Source organism: Argentina silus (genome assembly GCF_951799395.1).
Source record: "Argentina silus genome assembly, chromosome: 20".
Taxonomy (NCBI): Eukaryota; Metazoa; Chordata; class Actinopteri; order Argentiniformes; family Argentinidae; genus Argentina; species Argentina silus.
Genome location: NC_139674.1, coordinates 15,982,907 through 15,995,729, shown reverse-complemented (window position 1 = coordinate 15,995,729; position 12,823 = coordinate 15,982,907). Strand labels below are relative to the sequence as shown.

General features: G+C 50.2%; 3 protein-coding genes across 3 annotated transcripts in view; 1 reads left to right on the top strand and 2 right to left on the bottom strand.

The window, feature by feature from the left end:
* Positions 1-12,823, bottom strand: part of LOC310820601 (importin-8-like) — a gene marked incomplete at its 3' end in the record, with an annotated part of 150,833 nt that overhangs the window by 112,833 nt on the left and 25,177 nt on the right. The gene's annotated exons all lie outside the window — the stretch shown is intronic.
* Positions 2,139-9,285, top strand: LOC310820656 (ras-related protein Rab-19-like). The gene is made up of 3 exons (XM_083692386.1): positions 2,139-2,644; positions 8,078-8,261; positions 8,623-9,285. Exons 1-3 carry the CDS (start codon positions 2,417-2,419, stop codon positions 8,910-8,912), a joined length of 702 nt encoding a protein of 233 aa, XP_083548512.1. The 5' UTR covers positions 2,139-2,416; the 3' UTR covers positions 8,913-9,285.
* Positions 10,045-12,823, bottom strand: part of tmtc1 (transmembrane O-mannosyltransferase targeting cadherins 1) — a gene marked incomplete at its 5' end in the record, with an annotated part of 16,470 nt that continues 13,691 nt past the window's right edge. The window contains 2 exons of the mRNA XM_083691820.1: positions 10,045-11,969; positions 12,060-12,137. Of these exons, the coding sequence (XP_083547946.1) occupies positions 11,847-11,969; positions 12,060-12,137 (201 nt within the window). The 3' untranslated portion in view covers positions 10,045-11,846. The remainder of the gene's footprint in view (positions 11,970-12,059; positions 12,138-12,823) is intronic.

The following is a 12,823-nucleotide window of genomic DNA, read 5'->3' as shown; positions in this document are numbered from 1 at the left end:
CGTGAACACGCCTCTATTTACTCGCTCCTCCACCCACCTGAGCACGTGTTACCGCCGACACACACTGCCAACACGCCTGCGTTTGGACTTTGCTTCCGTTTTGCGCCGGCTGAAAATAGAGCCCTCAATGTTTCCAATCCAGTCTATGTTGTGTTCATCACCTGCTGTGTTGCAGTGGCCGTTTTCACACCTTCCTGTCCATCCGTGGCGTCTTGTCTCTGGCTGTCCCCATGATCTGCAATGCTCTGTAGAACCACAGGGGGGCAGTAGAGACGTCAACATAAACGTCAGCTCTGATGTAAAGTTGGCCTCCGGTACTGATCTAGGGTCAGATTACCCTCCTGAAATCCTAACAGTGTCTAGGGGCAGCCACTCAACACTCACACACACACAGAACACGCACACACACCAAATACCATATTCCAAACAGTTGATTGGACGATTGATTGGCAAATAAAACATTGTTTGTTTTTCTAATGATTGACCTCTCACCTCCTCCACCTCCTCTCCTCACCTCGCTCCACCACAGTGTCACGGCCTCTCTCTCCCGGTCAGCTGACCCGAGGAGTCTCCCTTCATCCGGAAGCTTCTCAACCATCTCTCTCAAAAGCGTGTTCTCCTCCTCCACCACCTCCTCTCCTCTCCTCTCCTCTCCTCTCCTCTCCTCCTCCACCACCTCCTCTCCTCTCCTCCACCACCTCCTCTCCTTTTTATCCAAAGCGACTTACATTGCAGTGAGTTCATACATTTCAGTATATATGGTCCCAGCAGGAATCAAACCCACAACCTAAGTGTTGTTAGCGCCATGCTCTACCAACTGAGCCACAGAGGACCACACCTATTATCATAAGGAATGTATACACACACGCACATACCTGCATACAGTACCAGTCAAAAGTTTGGACACACCTTGCCAAGTGTGTGCAAAGCTGTCATCAAAGCAAAAGGTGGCTACTTTGAAGAATCTAAAATATAAACCATATTCTGGTTTGTTTAACACTTTTTTGTTTACTACATAATTCCATATGTGTTCCTTCATAGTTCTGATGTCTTCAATATTAATCTACATATTTTCTACAATCTATGTAGAAAATAATAAAAAATAAAGAAAAACCATTGAATGAGAAGGTGTGTCCAAACCTTTGTCTGGTACTGTACATATACACACATAAACAACAACAACAAGAAAAACTATGTGTATACATTATCCTTTTACAACAAAGTAGGGGGTGAATCAGTGGTGAATTGATACAATTACATGTTTTGGGAATAATGTGTCAGAGTGGCACTGAAAGACTACAGGTTCCAGAAAGACTACAGGTCTCAGAATTCCGACCTCAGTGGGGGCAGGGCTTACCTGGCAGAGCAGGTAGGGCGGGATTCAGTTGTTTGTGTCCGTGCTGTTGGACTGGTTTACAGTGGGCGGGGAGAGAGGGGGAGGAGAGAAAGAGAGAGGGGGAGGAGAGAGAGACTTATATAGAGCTTATTATGAGGGTGTGAAAACAGGTGGATGGAGGAAGAGAGAACGTCACATTCACCAACCGACAGAATCCTCTGGATCAGAGGAACTCCAGCTTGTCTTTATCTAGTGTGTGTGTGTGTGTGTGTGTGTGTGTGTGTGTGTGTGTGTGTGTGTGTGTGTGAGAGCCACCTCTCTGAGCCTGTTGTGTGTGAGGGCAGACTATTATTGGATGTTCACGGTCGCCGTTGGAGATGAAGTGGTGGCAGCAACACCTGAGGAGGCGCTGAGAGGGAATGCTGGTCTACTGGAGGACTGAGCCTGTTCTGTTCTCACCTGGTGCCTACGTCAGGGGAGGGACAGAAGAAGAACACAGAGCCTGACCTCAGTAGCAGGTGTGTGTGTGTGTGTGTGTCCCATTCTGTGCTCTGGGCTAGTTGTAACTGTGCTATAACTAAGGTAATAGCTGTGTAATAGACCTTATAAGACCCCCTAAGCTGTGGAACGCTCTAGAAGACGGAATCTACCGCATGTTGTGGAGAGGCTGCTGTCTTTGGCTCGGGAGAGCTTTTGGATTCATACAGGTGCACAAGATAAGAGACCCTGCTATCTGATATAGCCTAGCATCTTATCACCGCTATCTGATATAGCCTAGCATCTTATCACCGCTATCTGATATAGCCTAGCATCTTATCACTGCTATCTGATATAGCCTAGCATCTTATCACCGCTATCTGATATAGCCTAGCATCTTATCCCCACCATCTTATACCACCATCTTGTACTGGACCACCATCTTATACTGGACCACCATCTTATACTGGACCACCATCTTATACTGGACCACCATCTCGTACTGGACCACCATCTCGTACTGGACCACCATCTTGTACTGGACCACCATCTCGTACTGGACCACCATCTCGTACACCATCTCCCGACCCAGTCCTCCCTAAGATGCAGCCCAACGGAGCAGCACCAGAAGGGGCGGGGCCCGGGGCGGCAGTGGAGCAGGACGACTCGTTCGACTTCCTGTTCAAGATCATTCTGATCGGCGACTCCAACGTGGGGAAGACCTGCGTGGTCCAGAGCTTCAAGTCGGGGGTCTTCCCCGAGCGGCAGCAGAACACCATCGGGGTGGACTTCACGGTCCGAACCCTGGACATCGAGGGCAAGAAGGTCAAGGTCAGTACTGTAACTAACCCTAACTCTAACACCTTCTAACCCTAACCCTAATACCTTCTAACCCTAACCCTAATACCTTCTAACCCTAACCCTAACCCAACACCTGCTAACCCTAACCCAACACCCGCTAACCCTAATCCAACACCTGCTAACCCTAACCCTAACACCTTCTAACCCTAACCCTAATCCAACACCTGCTAACCCTAACCCAACACTGTAGGTCACCCCCATCACAACCCTAACAAGAAGGTCAAGGTCAGTACTGTAACAAACCCTAACCAAACACCTTCTAAACCTAAGCCTAACCCAACACCTGCTAACCCTAACCCAACACCTGCTAACCCTAACCCTAACCCTAACCCAACACCTTCTAACCCTAACCCAACACCTTCTAACCCTAACCCAACACTTGCTAACCCTAACCCAACACTTGCTAACCCTAACCCAACACCTGCTAACCCTAACCCAACACCTTCTAACCCTAACCCAACACCTTCTAACCCTAACCCAACACTTGCTAACCCTAACCCAACACCTGCTAACCCTAACCAACACCTTCTAACCCTAACCCAACACCTTCTAACCCTAACCCAACACCTGCTAACCCTAACCAACACCTTCTAACCCTAACCAACACCTTCTAACCCTAACCAACACTTGCTAACCCTAACCCAACACCTTCTAACCCTAACCCAACACCTGCTAACCCTAACCAACACCTTCTAACCCTAACCAACACCTTCTAACCCTAACCAACACTTGCTAACCCTAACCCTAATACCTTCTAACCCTAACCAACACCTTCTAACCCTAACCAACACCTTCTAACCCTAACCAACACTTGCTAACCCTAACCCTAATACCTTCTAACCCTAACCCTAACCCTAACCCTAACCAACACCTTCTAACCCTAACCTAAAACATTTAAAGCAGAATGTTGGAGTGTTCTAAGTGTGATTCTGAGGTCTCTGGGAGTGTTCTACTGATGCCCTCACAGTGTGATTCTGAGGTCTCTGGGAGTGTTCTACTGATGCCCTCACAGTGCTGTGACCTCAGTTCTGTGGTGCTGGTCTATGTTAACATGTTGTATTGTCTAAAAGGACGAGGCGTCGCAGGCATTTCAGACAAAAACCAGTCAGACCAGCGGCTCACATCAGTGACCAGTCTGTCTGGTTCCTCCACCTTCATTATCATTATCCATCGGTGTTTCTCTCTTCCTGACTGAAAAACATCTAAACATTTTTGCAAAGTCATCAGTGACAGGGAAGTAACAGAAGGGCTTCTCTCACTCTCTCTCTCTCTATTCCTCTCTCTCCCTCTCTTGATCTCTCTTGCTCTCTCTCTCTCTTCCTCTCTCTCTCTCCCTCTCTTGATCTATCTTGCTCTCTCTCTCCCTCTCTTGATCTCTCTCTCTTCCTCCCTCCCTCCCTTTCTCTCTTCCTCCCTCCCTGTCTCTCTCTCTCTCTCTCTCTCTCTCTCCCCCTCTCCCTCTCAGAGCCAGAGTGCACTCAGTGTAGCCAGGAACCAGACAAGATGGTGCTGCATGTGCAGAGCCAATATTGTCTGGTTCCAGGCCACTACACACTCAGTGGAGGGACAAGGGTACTTATTGAAGTGTGCTTGAACTGCCTGCTATTTAGGTAGGTTAGATTACTCTTGCCAGAGGCGTGTGACACACACACACACACACACACACACACACGCATACACACACGCACACGTGCATGCATAGACACCCACACGACACACACACACACACAAAACGTACACACACACAGTACACACCCCCCACACACACAAAGTACACAGGCACAAACACACAGTACACAGTACACAGTACACACACACACACACACACACACACACACACACACACACACACACACACACACACACACACACACACACACACACACACACACACACACACACACACACACAATACACACCTGCCAACTGTATTGTTCCTAAACGCCTACAAACAGAGGCCAGGTATTTATGCTTGGCACTTCCCTATTTCCCCAGGTGTCACCACCTGACCTTTGAACCAGGAAGTACACAGACATTCTGAATGTATGTCACAAGGCTGATGCATTGTTGCCTCCATTCCTTCCTCCACCACAACCATGCAGCGTCAGTCTGTAAACAAGGCTTCTCAACAGTACAGACACAGCGTCAGTCTGTAAACAAGGCTTCTCAACAGTACAGACACAGGGTCAGTCTGTAAACAAGGCTTCTCAACAGTACAGACACAGCGTCAGTCTGTAAACAAGGCTTCTCAACAGTACAGCGTAGTGTGTATTCTAGGATCACACACAGGCGACAGGGTCCGTTTCACACATCACAGCTCTGAATCAACACAGGACAACAATACCAGTACAACAATACCAGTACAACAATACCAGTACAACAATACCACTGATGCAAACACACTGGCTCAGACTGCTACTTGCTAAGTATCTAGCTGCAGTGCTAACCGAACAGCAAATTTACTTTTTATTTATTTTTATTTATCTTTATTTATTCAGGGGAGTCCCTTTGAGACCAAGGTCTCTTTTTCAAGGGTGCCCTGGTTACAAAACGTGTACACATCACTATTGTTTACATCAGGATTTGAAAAGAACCGGACCACTGGGTCAAAACATGGCCGCCTGGTCAGACTGTAAGAAGCTGCAGTCACGCGGTCACGCGGTCACTCTTGTTCAGAAGAAAGGGAATTCTTCTGTTCCGAGGTCACTTTACATGACAACCCCCCCCCTCCCCTCTTCCCTCTCCCCCTCCCCCTATTCCCCCAGGCAGTTAAGAGAAAGAGATAGTGTTGTTGTCCTCCCCCCTCCCTCCCCCCCTCCCTCCCTCTTCTCACTGAGGTGTGTCATTGAAATAGAGAACTGAATGATCTCTTCTTCTGTGGAAACGTAGCTTCGTGGCGGTCGGGTCAGACTGTAACCAGGCGGTCGGGTCAGACTGTAACCAGGCGGTCGGGTCAGACTGTAACTAGGCGGTCGGGTCAGACTGTAACCAGGCGGTCGGGTCAGACTGTAACTAGGCGGTCGGGTCAGACTGTAACCAGGCGGTCGGGTCAGACTGTAACTAGGCGGTCGGGTCAGACTGTAACTAGGTGCGTTGTTAAGGGGACGGTAAAATGGCCGCTCTAGTTCAGTAGAAAGGCGCCTCCATCTCTACGAGGACGTAGAGGTCGCTATGCTCGGTTACCCCTCTTCTCTGTCTCGGCGCCCCCTAGTGGTGGAATGAGCTTCCTACCACTGTCAGGACAGCGGAGCCACTACCTGTCTTCCGGTGTAGACTAAAGATCCGTCTCTTTAGGGTACACCAGGTCTCTTACTCCTCAGACCTCTCCACCCGCTAACAGCCTACATTACCCCCCCACCCGCTAACAGCCTACATTACCCCCCCCCCCCCTCCACCCGCTAACAGCCTACATTACCCCCCCCCCCCCTCTCCACCCGCTAACAGCCAACATTACTGTTAGAAACCCCCCCCCCCCCAAAAAAAAAGAAAAACACTAATTATTGTAAGTCGTTTTGGATAAAAGCATCTAAATGACTTAAATGGCATTAAATAAATAAAAGGGTCACTTTACATGGCAACCCCCCCTCCCCTCTTCCCTCCCTCCCTCCCTCCCCCCCTCTTCCCCCAGGCAGTTAAGAGAAAGAGATAGTGTTGTCGTCCTCCCCCTCCCCCTCCCTCCCTCCCTCCCTCTTCTCACTGAGGTGTATCGTTGAAATAGAGACCTGAATGATGTCTTCTTCTGTGGAAATGTAGCACACTGTGCAAAGAAACAGGTCAAACCTTGAGGCCATGCATGAACAGGAAAGCCTACAGTACAGGGGAGGCTGGTGGAGGTAAAAATTGGAGGCCGGGCTCATTGTAATGCATGGAATGGAATGAGGAATAGTATCAAACAAGTTTGGAATGGTATCAAACACACGTGTGTTTCATACCATTCCTCATTCCGTTCCATGCATTACATTGAGCCCGGCCTCCAATTTCTACCTCCACCAGCCTCCCCTGGTACAGTACACACAGAGCTCTGTATTGTCCCTGAGCTAGCTAACATTAGAGCAGGTGTGCCCTTCCCTCCTCCTGGAGAGCTAGTGCCCTGCAGGTGTTCACTAACCTAGCCCACCTGATTCAGCTAACGACCCTAACCTAGCCCACCTGATTCAGCTAACGACCCTAACCTAGCCCACCTGATTCAGCTAACGACCCTAACCTAGCCCACCTGATTCAGCTAACGACCCTAACCTAGCCCACCTGATTCAGCTAACGACCCTAACCTAGCCCACCTCATTCAGCTAACGACCCTAACCTAGCCCACCTGATTCAGCTAACGACCCTAACCTAGCCCACCTGATTCAGCTAACGACCCTAACCTAGCCCACCTGATTCAGCTAATGAGCTCCTCACCAGGCCCTTGTTAAGCTGATGAGGTGGGTTGTGTTGTGTGGGGTTTTGAGTGGAGTCTCTCCTTCCCTTGTTAAGCTGCTGAGGTGGGTTGTGTTGTGTGGGGTTTTGGGTGGAGTCTCTCCTTCCCTTGTTAAGCTGCTGAGGTGGGTTGTGTTGTGTGGGGTTTTGGGTGGAGTCTCTCCTTCCCTTGTTAAGCTGCTGAGGTGGGTTGTGTTGTGTGGGGTTTTGGGTGGAGTCTCTCCTTCCCTTGTTAAGCTGATGAGGTGGGTTGTGTTGTGTGGGGTTTGGGATGGAGTCTCTCCTTCCCTTGTTAAGCTGCTGAGGTGGGTTGTGTTGTGTGGGGTTTGGGATGGAGTCTCTCCTTCATTTGACCTGTGAAGCCCATCGTATTGCATCTGTTTATGACACGTGCGTTATCAATAAAGTTTGATTTGATTCGCGAAGGCGATGAGCAGGAGAACGGAGAGAGAGAGAGAGAGAGAGAGAGAGAGACACACTGTAGGAGGCGTAGAGGAAGACAGGAAGGTCTTTAAGAGCAATGGAGGGAGGGAGGGAGGAGAGGGAGATTAGAGAGGTGTGCAGGTGAGCGTATGAATGGACCAGGTGCGGCAGGTTACCGTGGCGGTGGTTGCCATGTGAACCTGCAGAGGCTGCTCAGAGGGACCAATCAGCAGCTCGCCTGACGAATCTAAATCTAGGTGACACTGGCTTCTTCCGAGCCAGAGGAGTTTGAGGAGCTGACGGTTCCTTGGTATCAAGTCTCATCACAGAAGTCTGTCCTTGAAATGTCTTCACCATCGTTTTCACCTCAGTGGTCTTGGAATCAATGTCAGAAATGTTATTGCGTTTGACCCTTGGTGTGTGTGTGTGTGTGTGTGTGTGTGTGTCGTGTGTGTGTGTGTGCGTGCGTGTGTGTGTGTGCGTGCGTGTGTGCGTGTGTGTGCGTGTGTGCGTGCCTGTGTGTGTGTGTGTGTATGCGTGTGTGTGTGTGTGTGTGTGTCACAGATGCAGGTTTGGGACACGGCGGGCCAGGAGCGTTTCCGCACCATCACTCAGAGTTACTACCGCAGCGCCCACGGCGCCATGATCGCCTATGACATCACACGCCACGCCACCTTTGACTCCGTGGCCCACTGGATCCGGGAGGTGGAGCTCTACGGTGCCGCGAATGTGGTGCTGGTCCTCATAGGTGAGGCGGACTGTGTGTGTGTGTGTGTGTGTGTGTGTGTGTGTGTGCGTCTGCGTGTACGTGCGTGTGCGTGCGTGTGTGTGCGTGTTTCATGGTTTGTGTGTGTGTTTGTATGTGTCTGTGTGGACAATTAGTAATTTTTTTTTTTTAAAAACCATTCAAACTTCAAAACATGAACCCTTGAAATATACAGCATCTGTCTCTACCAAATCAAACCAACCTGTCTAAAGTTCACACCACCTCCTCCTCCACCTCCTCCACTTCCTTCTCCTCCACTTCCTCCTCCTCCTTCTTCTCCTCCACCTCCTCCTCTTCCTCCACCTCCTCCTCTTCCTCCACCTCCTCCTTCTCCTTCTCCCAGGCAACAAATCCGACCTGGAGTCCGAGAGGAAGGTTCTGTTCCAGGAGGCGTGTTCCCTGGCCGAGGAGAGGGGGATCCTGGCCACTCTGGAGACTTCCGCCAAGGAGGCGCAGAACGTGGAGGACGCATTCGTCATGATGGCCCGGGAGCTGCTCGCACGCAATGGCCTCGCCCTCCAGCAGCCAATCGGATACGAGGACGTCTCGCCCCGCGTCCTTCTCCGCGCCAACTCTCGGCCAATCGTGGGGCCCGCCTCGGGGCCCGCCCCCGACAGGAAGTCGTGTTGTTGACACAGTGAATAAGGAAGGGAGGGATGGAGGGATGGAGGGAGAGAGAGAGGGAGGAAGGGAGGGAGGGAGGGAGGGAGGGAGGGAGGGAGGGAGGGAGGGAGGGAGGAAGGGAGAGGAGAGGACCTGGAACCGTGCTGAACTATGCTGGGCTGGCCTGGTTACACATCCACCACAGTTGCTAGCAGTGCTGGAAAGGACAAGGTGTGTGTGTGTGTGTGAGTGTGTGTGTGAGAGAGAGAGTGAGTGTGTATGTGTGTATGTATGAGTGTGTGTGTGTGTGTGTGTGTGTGTGTGTGTGTGTGAGAGTGTGTGTGTGTGTATGTGTATGTGTATGTGAGTGTGTGTATGTATATGTGTGTGTGTGTGTGTGTGTGTGTGTGTAACAACAACGTAAAAGGAACATATCTGATCTGTGGTCTGAGGCGACACCACCGTCCGCTCGGACCCTGATGCTGGGACTAACCCTAACCCTTACCCTAACCCTAACCCTAACCCTTACAGACGAATACTGGACAAGAAGACTTTAAGCTGTGTTACGATGCGATGCATCAATCCACCGTGTCAATGTTTTAATTGTATTTGAATTATTTGTTTCTGTTCTTTATTTTCTCTTTTCTATCTGTCCCTATTCAAATAAACGATTTAACAGGTAAATGAATAGTCCCCACCAGAGGGCAGTGTGTCCATGTCTCCTCCTTCAGAGTGTCAGAGGAAGAGGAAACTTCATCAAAGAGTGAATCTCAATATCCTCACAAGGCTTCCTCTCCTGGTCTCCTTTCCTCAACTCCTCTCCTGGTCTCCTATCCTGGTCTCCTATCCTCATTTGCTCTCCTAGTCTCCTCTCCTCAACTCCTCTCCTGGTCTCCTATCCTCATTTCCTCTCCTAGTCTTCTCTCCTAGTCTCCTCTCCTGGTCTTCTATCCTCATTTCCTCTCCTAGTCTCCTCTCCTCGTCTCCTCTCCTGGTGTTCTATCCTCATTTCCTCTCCTAGTCTCCTCATCTCCTCTCCTCCTCTGAAACCAGACGGGGGTGAGGGGGGAGGTATTGAGCCGCTTCGAGAGTCCCAGTGACAGAATGGCGCCGGCTTCTTTTAACATTCCTTCCATAAGTCCTGGGTGATTGAACAACACGCTGCCGTTAATAAAACATAGATATTTATTTTAATGGTGCAAGTCAACGCCCGCACTCGTCATCCTCACCCCATCATACATTCCACTTCCAAATGTCACTCACAATCGTCATAGCAACACCGACAGCAAGAAGAGTCAACAATAAACAATGGATGGGAAATGTTCAGCGGAGGGTCAGAGGTCAGGGGTCAGGGGGTCACTGTTAGGCCCTGACGCCCCCAAGGTCGGGCCCGGGGTCAGGGGTCAGGGGTCGGGGGGTCAGGGCACTACCTTACTGACGTACAGCTTATACTGGCAGGAGGCTAATTACAGACATAGAGCTGTAGATCTAGAGGAGGCACTCCAGGGGAGACTGGTGGAGGTAGAAATCGGAGGACTGGCTCATTGTAATGCACGGAACGGAATGAGGAATGGTATTAAACACAACGCTGTACTCCATACCATATTTGATTCCATTCCATGCATTACAATGAGCCCGTCCTCTGATTTCTCCCTCCACCAGCCTCCCCTGAGGCACGTGCTACCTCTAGGGATATAACTCTAAGATTACAGCAGACCTTCCTTCTCACAACCCCTCACAGGTGGAGGTTGAATGGACAAGGGGGAGTTTCCCTAAAACCTTCGTGTCGCTAAGATCATCTCCAGGGTTCTCCCCAAACAACGTCACAGTGTTGGTAAGATCATCTCCAGGGTTCTCCCCAAACAACGTCAGTGTTTCTGCGCCACGCTGTGAACTTGGCGGCGCCCCTATGTAAACATTTCAAGGCAAATTAAATTATATATTAAGTAATGACATAGTCAATTATCTTTGATCGCCAACGACATCGTTGTTAGAAACGAAAGCGAAAATGAAAGCGTTGTTGACGTCCCCCCGGTGAATTCAGCGTTTTTGTTGTTTTGTTTTTTTCGCATTTTGACAGGAATGGACGAAGTCCGGTTTTGATCATGCGACCCAGCGCCAAACTGTTCAGACATCCTGGGGAGAACCCTGATCTTAGTGCCTACGATAGCCCACCATTATGCCTAAGATGATCTTTCGGGAAACTCTCTCCTTCATGTCAGTGTCTTGGTATCACCACTGAGGAGCTCAGCATGCTGTGTTCTCTCATCGGAGAGTCCATTGGTCAATCAATCAATCAATCAATCAATCAATCAAATCAAAAAACAAACTGAGGAGCTCAGCGATATTTTGTTGTTCTGTTGCAAGGCAACACAGACACAAGCTCTCATCAGAGAGTCAGAGAGTCATTGATCCATCCGTCCATCCGTCCATCCATCCATCAAAAGTTTCTATCAGCTTCTGGGTTGCTGTAGGCAGGAGAGTGGGATGGACAGACGGTGATCGTGGATCGAGTACCAAACACAAGAGAGATGACAATTTAAAAACAAACAAAAAACATTTTTTTCCAAAGCAGGTTATCAGGATGTTTAAAGCTGTTGCGGGTGTTGGGGCATGTGGAGCCCCCTGGTGGTCCAGTCATGGGGGTGCAGGTACAGGGAAAGCAGATGGGTTCCAGCCCAGTTTGAAGCTCTGCTGGTTGGACCTAGGCCCAGGATGGTGGTGTGTCTCTAGGCCTCATCCTAGACTCTAGGCCCAGGATGGTGGTGTGTCTCTAGGCCTCATCCTAGACTCTAGGCCCAGGATGGTGGTGTATGCCTGGGTCTCATTCCCCCTGCCCCCCTGCCCAGAATGGTGGTTTGTCTGTGGGCCTCAGTCTAGACTCCAGGCCCAGGATGGTGGTGTCTCACCGGGCCTCATCCTAGACTCTCGGCCCAGGACGGTGCTGTGTCAGTGGGCCTCAGCCTAGCCCTGGGTCAGCTTCCTCTCCAGCCGGTCCAGCTTGGCCAGGTTCTCCTTCAGCAGATTGGAGCCGGGGCTGAGGACCAGGGCCCTCTGGTAGTACAGCCTGGCAGCAGCATAGTCCCCCTGGAGGAGGAAACATCAGGACGGCTTTTGACTTGAACAAAAGTTTATCATCATAGAGATTATGATGTCATCATGGTTACGGTACAGTACCTTGATATGCTGAATCCCGCCCATGTTCATCCAGGCTTGTGATTGGTCAGGTTTGAGCTCCACTGCCAGTTTGTAGCTCTAGAACAGAGAACACACACTCTGGGGTTAATCTGGAGCAGTACCAATAAACCACCACTAGATGGATAGAGTGCTGTGTTGTTGGTGGACAGAAGAAATGAATAAAGAGAAAACTTAATCCCAGCCTATAATATTACTGAAATCGAAACCTTGATGTAATCTCAGTTAGCTTCACGTCTGGGAAGCATTGACTCCCTGATTTAATATGACACACACACACACACACTCACACACACACACACACACACACACACACACACACACACACACACACACACACACACACACACACACACACACACACACACACACACACACACACACACACACACACACACATAGCTTCACGTCTGGGACTGACACAATATGCAGTCATAATATTTGGGATCTATTTCAATATTGTCAACCGCCACACCCGAAGGCCGACTGATCTGGTTTGGCCTTTTGTGTTCCAGAAGAACACTCAAACAAGAGAGGCCTGGAACTATAGCTGGCACACAGCCAACAACCAGGGAGGGAGGGAGGGAGGGAGGGAGGGAGGAGGGAGGGAGGGAGACACAACACCCAGGGAGGAAGCCAGGACTGAGGGAGGGAGGGAGGGAGGGAGGGAGACACAACACCCAGGGAGGAAGCCAGGACTGAGGGAGGGAGGGAGGAGGGAGGGAGGGAGCCAGGACTAAGTTTAT